This window comes from Pavona decussata, unplaced genomic scaffold (genome assembly GCF_977016875.1).
Source record: "Pavona decussata unplaced genomic scaffold, jaPavDecu1.1 SCAFFOLD_37, whole genome shotgun sequence".
Lineage (NCBI taxonomy): Eukaryota > Metazoa > Cnidaria > Anthozoa > Scleractinia > Agariciidae > Pavona > Pavona decussata.
The window spans coordinates 2,835,594-2,845,426 of record NW_028145459.1 but is presented as its reverse complement, the minus strand read 5'-3'; the positions used below and the strand labels follow the sequence as shown (position 1 = coordinate 2,845,426).

The window sequence follows — 9,833 nt, the reverse complement described above, 5'->3', positions numbered from 1 at the left end:
TGAAGAGGAAGAACATAATAGACCTCTTGTAAAGTTTCCTCCAATGAATAAGCGAAGCCTGACACAGCTGCTCCGGTGAATAATAACAAATTGAGACCAAGACGGGCCAGACGAAAGAACTAATTTGTGCAACAAACACATGCAGTACTTTTTCAGTTTATTTGGTAAGAACGGTCTTTCCAACCCAGGCAAATAGTTTTTTTGCAGGAATTATCAATTTTCTCATCCGATCAAATGGGCCAGCTGGTGGGGAGATTCAAGGAGTGGCGTGAAAAACTCGAGTTATCGCACGAGAAGGCAAAACATGGTAAATATACTTAGACTTATTTACCGTTTGCAGCTTCACAATTGAAGTTTAAAGCGGTAGTTTGTGGCGAAATATTTCTAACGAATGACACCGGAAAATGTTAAAAGATTTGTACAACTTGTAAAGGAAATAATTAATCTCTTTTATGGTATTTTCAACGACGTTAAATGAAAACATGTTTTGAACGCGATGATTTCGATCACGGCAGTTCCTTTAATGGATTCAGTTTACATGAGCTTTACATTGAAGGTGTTATATTGAACTAGATATTATTAAAACAATGTATGTACATACACCCTACAGACTTAAATGAGAACTGTGGTACGCTCCATGTCTGTATGTCTAGGCTTCATTACCACTTTCACAAAAGCGATCACGGAGGACAGAAGCTTCCTCTTTATCACAGAAGGTTATCACATTTGATTTTATAACTGGTGAGGAACTGTGCGGCGTTCGTTGGTATTAATTTTTTGCGAAGGAAAGTATTAAAAAAGACGGTTTTAACAGTGCCAAGAAAAATATTGTACAAATTTTCTTGCCGTTTTTTTAATTGAAATATGCCTTGTGTTTTGATAATAAGTTCACGCGATTCAACACAAGCTGTGAGTTTTTGTGGTTATAAATATTAAAACAGGGACAATCAGAGATCTCAGGTGATGAATATTTTTTCAAGGCGACAAAAATTGTACCTCGAATTAAGAAAAGTAGCTTCGTTATTAAGAAGTAAAAAAAAAAACGTTGCTTCGTTCGACTCGTATGTATTTTTCTACAATTTTTGACCCAAACATAGGTTTTGTTCAAATCTTGCCCGTAATATTTCTTGGGATTATATTTTGTTTTGCTGTTAAACATTTTGCACAAATGGAATACACGGTCTTGGCGCCTGATTGGCTGTCGTAGTAGACTGCTAACTAGCACGTAATGCAAAATTTTCCATTCGAAGTATATATGGGCTCCGGTACCCGAGAAAACACTTTCTCGAGTTGCCCTTATTTGTTCAAATAGATCTACCAACCAGATCTCAACAAATAATTCCGAAAATCATTATTAATAAAGTAGCGTCAACTTTGTCTCGGTCGCTAAATTTTTACATGCGTGTAAACGCTAAACGCTCGTTAAAGCTGACTCGGGGCGGTGGGCGGGGAGCCGTTGTCGCTTGTTTCTGTACTCACACATGAATCACTGAAATATTAGTTTTATGACAGTGTACAGGAAAAATATTGCACGAGTCGGTTTTGTGATTGATTTCAGGTAGCTAACACAAATGTAAGCAGCTTCAACTTTCCAGATACACTCTTTTTTTATAGGAACGTCTAATCTGGGGGCTGAGGCAGGCTGAACGTTTTTATTATTTTTGGCAATTTGAGCCTGAAAAGTTCTTAAGCTGTTCTTAGTTAGCTTTAATTTATAGTATTTTAATAAATCTATGCGGACGTGACCAAGAGACCCGATTATTTGGCCGGGGTTAATTGGACAATACAGAATGAATTTTTACCTGTATTATTTTATCTCTATTTATACCGTTCACTTTGAAAACATATGGTCGTAATACAAATGTTCTTAATTATAACTGAATCTCAGCCTGGGTAATGTTCTTAGTATGTTGTTAAATTTTAGTTAATCTCAGCCAGTCAACCTTCTTATAAAAAGGTTCTTATAAAAAAAAGAGTGTTTATGTTTAACTAAGCACGCACGTTCTGTGTGACAAGTCAGTGTATCACCAATACCCTGTATGGCTAATGTGAGTCTTTATACACAGTTTCATCTCAAAGCAGTCGACCAGAACAAAGGTCATTAATAAGTGGAGACAGCGATAAGCCGCTGTCCAAAGATTATGGCGCAACAACAGAAGTCGACAAGTTGTCTAAAGAGGATTTGGTCAAGAAACTAGAAATGTTGGAGAGCGTTTTGGAAAATCAACGGAAATTTCTCGAGGATCACGATATTAAGATTCAAGAGCTAGAAAATGTTATCAATAACATCGTGGCGGACAAAGAAGATAAAGACAAGCACAGCGATACTGGTAAGGCAAGAAATATAAACTTACTTTGTTTGGCACCTCTAGGCTCAGCATTTGATGCCATTTCTTTCGTATTTTTGAGCAATTAAAAAGATCGCTGGTCCGTCAATTAGTAAATTAGTTAGTCCTTTCGACAATTAACCAATCACTTGCATTCTGCTGCGAGTGACAATGAAAGGGGACAATCACGTCAGCCAGGCCAGTCAGTCAGCTAGTCCGTCAGTCAGTCAGTCAGTCAGTCAGTCAGTCAGTCAGTCAGTCAGTCAGTCAGTCAGTCAGTCGTCATCAGTCATTCAGTCAGTAAGTCAACAAGCCAGCCATTCAGTCGATTAGTCAGCCAGTCAGTCATGCAGTCAGTCAGTCAGTCAGTCAGTCAGTCAGTCAGTCAGCCAACTAGTCAGCCAATAAGTCAGCCAGCCAGTCAATCGATCAGTAATGGATCGATGTTTGGTTTATCAATTAAGTTAATAACCTTCGTCTTTGCGATTCAGTCATGGAGTTAATCAATGAAATCAGCTAATTACAGTCAGTCGGTAGGTCAGTCGGTCAATATGTCGGTCCGTCAGTCAGTCAGTCAGTCGGCCAATCTGTCGGTCCGTCAGTCAGTCAGTCAGTCAGTCGGCCAATCTGTCGGTCCGTCAGTCAGTCGGTCGGTCAGTCAGCCAATCTGTCGGTCCGTCAGTCAGTCAATCGGTCAATCTGTCGGTCCGTCAGTCAGTCAGTCTGTCAGTCAGTCAGTCGGTCGGTCAGTCGGTCAATCTGTCGGTCCGTCAGTCAGTCTTTTGAACAACTCTGTCTAGTAATCGCCTACATCGATCAAGTCTTGATTACGAACAAAATGTTCTTTTCAGTAGAATTTAATTCCACAGCATCCGCCTTCTAGTTTCAGATATTCAGTTTAAGCCCGAAGTATTGCTGGATCGTCTTGTTGGATCAACACATGAAGATGAAGAGGAAGCTAAATCACGGGATCTGTTGAAGATGTTTGAGTGTCATGCAGAGATTCTGAATGATCATTCAGAACGATTAGAAGGCAACGTTACAAAAATAGAGATAATAAGAGAAATGTTGGACGAGAAAAAAGGTACATTCCTAGCCTTGGTTGGAGATCCGATTGTGACAGGCTATACATACATACATACATACTTTCTTGTTACCTCCCCAATGGGGCTTTTTAGGAACAATTATTTAAATACTTAAGTTACTAATAACTACACAATTAAAATTAATCAAATTTAAAAAAAAAAAACAATTACAACATTATCTAAACTTACTAATCGAGAAAAATACTAAAAATAAATGAAGTTCAGGAAGTATTTACAAAATTGTCTAAAAGCTTATTCTTTAAGGTACGTTTAAAAACTTGAACAGAACGGCTTGATTTAAAAAGGGGGTCTAAATTGTTCCAAAGTCCAACAGTTCTATAATAAAATGTTCTTTGACCTGAGGCTGTTTTAAAAAGAGGTACATTAAGCTTTTGGCCACTCCTAGTTGTACGCTCGGTTACTTGCTCGCGGGTAATAATTAATTAATTTATTACTTTCAAATAAACACAAACTCAACATGTAACATAACTTACCTCCGATGAGTTGATAAGTTTATCTCTCAGCGCTTTTTATGTCATTTCCACGGTCTCCCACTCGCGGGAAAAAAAAAAAGATTATCACGTTTTTGCTAAAATGAAGATTTTCCAAAACGTGAATGACTGTGTTGCCAAGTTAATTTTTTAATCATTTTCTCACGGCTCGGTGTAAGAACATTTTTCATCATCATCATCATCATCATCATCATCATCATCATCATCATCATCATCATCATCAATAATACTACAAGCCCTTTCGCTGTAATTCAATTATTATTTTTGCTGGTTGTTTTTTAATCATTGACTGAAGCTTTTTATTTATTTTCAAAGGTGAGCAGGAGAAACGTTTAAAGAAAAAAATGAAAGAATACGAAGTGCTGTTAAAGAAAAGCTGCGAAAGTTATGAGAAACTAAAGACAGATGTCGAGGACCAGCTAAAGTTACAGGAAAAATTTCAAGACAACATGCTGGCTGGTTTCATTGTGGGTTTTGTGATCATGATGATGATTTGTATGTTGCCAAGAACTCTACTGGCTTCCCAGTGACATCACTTTGGCGGTCTTAAACTATTTTGAACATGTAACATTGGAAAATATAACCTAAATGTAAATAAACCCTTGGTAAAAGTTTTTTCTAAGACTATTTCACTGTTCTTTTAATCTCAGATTAATAAACATAGATAGTATATATTTGAATAAATTGCTTAACTTGTAATAAAATGTTCAGGTCGTAAAAGGTAAACAATTTGTCATATATTTCGTGATATTCAACCATGATTTTGCGGTTTTAACCAACCACTGATCACTGATGTAAAATGAACCCACTACACTAGGTTCATATTTATTTTCCCGCGCTTGGATCCGGTCGCATGCATATGTTTTCTGCGCTGAGACCTGATTGGCTAATTCCGTTGCCGCAGCGTTATGATTGGTCAGATGCACATGATTTGTTTCGCTTTGGTTTTGTAAGATTAGAAAGAAAAGCGGTTGAAAAATAAACTCGAGCTGAAATGTCTGTAGGTTAGTTAACAAAACTAAAAGATTTAAAATAAGAGTATTAATAAAGAAAATAAATTGATTATAATGGAGTACATTTTCAGTTTAGTAACGACAGTGTCTCTTTTCGTTACTTCGCATACGTTCCAAGGTCGACAGTGCCTACTTATGCAACGGTATTCTTTAAAAAAGTTTATAACTACGGCGGAAAAGCAGATCTGAGCAAGCGCTATTGAAATCCAAAACGAAAATTAGGGGTGACAAGGGCATTTTTTAGATATAATTACGCTTCAACTTGGAAAAAAAACTGCCATATATTGTTATGTGTTTTTAAGCTTTTGAAAATTGTTGTTTCTTTATTATCTCCGAAAAATGCGTGGTTACCACCAATTTTCGTTTTGGATTCCAGTATTATGAACAGCACAAAAAAATCCTGTATTACACACATTCGAATTCTTTGAACTCTACAACTTTTCGTTGTTGTCCCTACTCTTAATTTCCTGCTTAGATAGATGAGAGAGAGAAGACAATACTAGCTTGTTGGTGTGCTTTGGTAGCAAGGGAATGGAAACCAAAATACAACACTTTTTTGGAACTCGGTCAAATTTACAACTACATACAGTTTTTAAAACTTTCTTTTTTTCACATTTCAACTTTTATTGTTATTTTTATAAATTATTTACGTCTAACGGCATAGGAACATTCAAACATAACCATCTAAAGTAACCTTTTGACGTGAAATATCGTACAGGAAAATTCACTCTACCAGCAAATTAAATTAAGGTGGTTAATTTTCTTTCGGGGGGTGAAGAAAACGTCTGCTGAGTAAACAAATCCTTTTTGAGCAAATAAGCTAACTGGTGGTAAAAGTCATGCAAGAGGTGACTCGAAAAACTTGAGCGATTTTGAGAAGGCAAACTTCATGTATTGTTTACCTCGTGCATGTGGCATACAAAAGCTGTTACAAGCATTGAGCAATGTTTGTCAAAAATTTTTTTAACAAAACTTCGAAATTATGTAATTGAATGCAGATCGAAATAAAATTTGTCATGTCATCGTGTTATCTCACTAGGAGTAACATTTAGTGCTGGATTCAATATCGTTGATGGTGTGCGCCTGTAAATTTCTCCACAATTCACTAAATAAATGACAATAACTAAAGGAATGACCAGAGGGCCGAAACATTTTTTAAAAGCACGTTGAACACTTGTGCGTCGCATAAAAGCATTGTTATAGGATTGTACTTTGTTTTGCTCAGGTAGCCCAATACATAAACATAGTTTATTTATGAAAGAATCTTTGGAAGGCATTCATTTTGCTTTGGAATTGAAAAAGAATACAGATTAGCATTTGTCGTACACGGCGGACCGCCATGCGTCATGAAAGACTGATGACTGCTACATGTACAGATAAAACGCACTTTCATGGAAGCACGAACAGTTTACATGTCCCTTCAGCTGCTTTGAAGAGGCTGTTATGCGGTGGGTCCCATTGCACGCCAGGCGTACAGGCCATCGATGTTGTCTTGTGCAAGGTGCATCGGTAAGATCCTTTATTAAACACGATGAAAATAAAAGCATTACATACTTGAGGGGTCGTGTGTAACCAACTATTACCTAATTTACCTACAAAAAGAAATGCATAAAATACATCGAATGGATAATCAGACTTAAAGGTAAAAGTATGACAATGCAAAATGTACTTTGGTGATTTTTATGCACTAGTAAATCTGAATCCCCTAAATGTGGGATCAGATTGCACCTTTTTGTAGGGAAAGAAGGGAAGGATCCCCGAATATCTCGATGCGTTCAATACTCTATCAAAACTCAACGCTGAAAGGTCATACGTCTCCAAATAAAACCAAAATATGAACCAGCAAACTTACTTTAATTTTATCGATGAAGATGCCTGGTGCCTCTTTATCTTGGTAAGCACTGGAAGGAATAGATGAGAGGGCCCTTGGACATTTACTGAGAATTGCATGAGGTGAATCTCTGGTGAGCCTAAATAGCACTCTGGTTAGCCTACAAAGTACCCAGGTTAGATTAAACTAGCACTCAGGCCCCAGTTGTTCAAAGGCCGGATAACTTTATCCGCTGGATAAGGCCCTATTCAGGGTCTAAAATATGCTTCACATAAAACGTTGTCCAAGGTTTTCGTTCACTCCCAAACTTAACTGTGGTTAGAGTGTGCATATTCGCTTGTACAAGAGGAAATACTGAAATTTTTGCACAGATTGAAACTGACGGATAGACTTATCCACTGGATAAAGTTATCCGGCCTTTGAACAACTGGACCGGTAGGCATTTATGTGGGGGTTAGGGTATGTAGCCAAAAAATTATGAATTCTGGCAGCGAGTCGTCGATTGTCTAGTGGTTAAGATCACTGCCTGGTGATCCGACGGCACAGGTTTGAATCCCGCTATTTTTATAGACATGCTTTTTATCTTGAAAAAAAAACTAAAATAAATAAAATAAAATAGAAGAGTGATTTATACTTTGAGTATGAATATTTAAAGCGAGAAAGGGCCCTCTGATATATGAAAACAAGTGCTTTCACTGTATCTTTCCGTTAACTGAAATAATCGAGTCTCTGGAGGCTGGGGCGAAGGAAAACGAGCGAAGGCTGGGGAGAGAGAAAAACTACTTCCCGTGGACCGTGGCTTTTAAATTTTTCTTTTTTCTTCCCCTCTTTTTTTTCTCTTTGTTTTTCTCTTTGTTTTTCTAATTGGTTTTTAGTTTATCGCACCAGAATGAGTGAAGGAATGAATTTCAAACAACCCAGTGGGGAGGGTAGGGGGGTAGGTGGAGTTGTACAACCCGGTTTTTCAAATCCTGACCATAGTCCAATATTTTCGATACTCATCTTTTAGACCTGGGGCCCGTTTCTCGAAAGTCCCGTAACTTACCGGGCCCGGTAAGTATATTTTTAAATGTTTTTTTCGCCGATTACACTGTGATTACAGACATGGTACTTGGCCAATGTGTTTATAGAATTATAAGATTTTGAAATTTAGTATTCAAAGCTAACAAAAATTGACTTCTGTTGAGTATCATTTTTCACCAAAGACACTTATCGGGCCTGGAAGTTACCGGGAGTTTCAAGAAACGGGCCCCTGGCCTCTAAAAATTCATACCCTTTTTCAGACCTAAGAAATGATAAAATTGATACCTATTTTCAGACCAAAACAACTCATAAACCACATCACTTGGGGTAGCACATGTTTAAAGCTTATAAGGGAGTCCCCCCCCCCCCCCCCACCCCTGGCAGGCCAAACAATCAAGTAAATATTCCTGATGGGAGCCAAGCACCCAAAACTGCAAACTTATGGAAACTTTCAATTTATGTTTCTCTGCCATAGAATCACTACTAACACATTTTTGTGATTTAAAATCACACACTCACTGTTAATAGTTTCCGTCCAGAAAAAAACAGATCTCTCTTACACTAAATCTGAAGCTGTTCCACATTGCAAACTACTGAAAACAGGTTGATCAACATTATGATCAATAGTACTTGCTCTTGGTGCATGCTATTTTATCTTATCAAACCCTATAAATTGAAAAAATCAGTTTAAAAAATTGTATATTGTACATTAGAGTTTGATATAGGGGTTATGGCACTGCTGGAATTAACTGATGCATAAATGCTTCCAATTTTCTGAAGCCTCTGGAAAGAGGGGAGAGTTTTGATATGTGACTGTGCAATAACTACTGGAACAAAAGTATACTAAGTATCATATCTATTAGATGTTGAGTCTTGAGGAATTCACACAAATGTTAAATTTTCTTTTTCATTACATCCTGCATCATAGAAAAAATTTAGTGACTTTCCTTCCCACTGAAAGAAAGCACTTGCCAGTTTGCCAATTTCTTCAGGGCACAAGTCTCTCGCTCGTGTATCATGCGACCACTGCAACTGATCTAATATTGCATGACTTCCGGGGCTAATGCTTTCAATGGCATCGAGAACCTTGCGTTTTGGCTTGACCAACAAGAGTCTAATGAAGTAGTTAAGATGATGCAAATCTTCACTTGAGATATTAACAATAGGAACCTTCTTTGGCACAATACTGACTAGGTTAAGAAAGTTTTGTTTCTCTTTGCTGTGCATCGGATAAAAACTTGCACAAGGTTCCCGTAGTAAAACTTTAACATCACAGAACAGAGACACCATAACAGAGAGTCTGCTGAAATGTTTACTCCCAAACTGAGCAGTTATTTTTTGCGCTCGTTCTTCTGCATAGAAAAATGCCAGTTCACATCTCCCTTTCTGGTAGATCCCCTTTCTCGCCGCCATTTGACTTAACTGTCCAATCAAAACTCTCGGAAGCACTGTGGCGTTCGAGGCAGCTTCAATGCCGACAAATCTCGCAGCTAAATTGTCAGATTCCCACGGCTTCGACTCCACACAGCTTAAAACATCCGAAGATGAAATGGCAGGGGGTGTGCAGTATCCCTCCTTACCTGCTACACCATCATGTGGGTCAATTTTACTAAAATCGCCATGAAGCAAATCAAATCGTTTTCCTTGCGGTGTCTGTGCGTTAAGATCCCATAAAGCTGGGTGAAATTTTCTCTCAGGTTCAAGTCCAATAATGTGAGTTGCTCCACCTTCAAATAGCGCTTTCGTTAGTATCCCAGGGCCTGGATTTGTCTCAATTAATACGCCATCTTTTAAACTTCCAAGACTCTGAGCAACTCTCGATGCTAACTTCTCATCAAGAATATATTTATAGTTTTTCCTGGCGTGTTTAAGCAATTCCAAGTGAAACTTCGTTACCAGGTGGGAATTTGTTGAATACCAAGTTCTAGAACTCCTGTTTAGCAAGGGAAGGATCCTCGATGCTTCAGCAACGTGTTTCGAGGGAGCCGCCATGTTGTGATGTAACAACATTGGAAATCGAAAGGATTCATGGGAATGTTTTG

The 9,833-nt window shown here is 37.9% G+C and overlaps 2 protein-coding genes across 3 annotated transcripts; one reads left to right on the top strand and one right to left on the bottom strand.

Annotated features, from left to right (window-relative positions):
• On the top strand, positions 1-4,551 carry LOC146484038 (uncharacterized). Of its 2 annotated transcripts, none has more exons than XM_085105349.1 (4): positions 1-307; positions 2,067-2,330; positions 3,217-3,411; positions 4,240-4,551. In XM_085105349.1, exons 1-4 carry the CDS (start codon positions 235-237, stop codon positions 4,452-4,454), a joined length of 747 nt encoding a protein of 248 aa, XP_084961475.1. In that variant the 5' UTR covers positions 1-234; the 3' UTR covers positions 4,455-4,551. The 2 variants fall into 2 exon arrangements, with proteins under 2 accessions (XP_084961475.1, XP_084961474.1); XM_085105348.1 differs by having other exon boundaries at positions 13-307; positions 3,211-3,411.
• A 4,080-nt stretch (positions 4,552-8,631) lies between these two features.
• LOC146484037 (dimethyladenosine transferase 1, mitochondrial-like) lies at positions 8,632-9,818 on the bottom strand. The gene has a single exon (XM_085105343.1). It carries the CDS (start codon positions 9,799-9,801, stop codon positions 8,674-8,676), a length of 1,128 nt encoding a protein of 375 aa, XP_084961469.1. The 5' UTR covers positions 9,802-9,818; the 3' UTR covers positions 8,632-8,673.
• Positions 9,819-9,833: the final 15 nt, after the last annotated feature.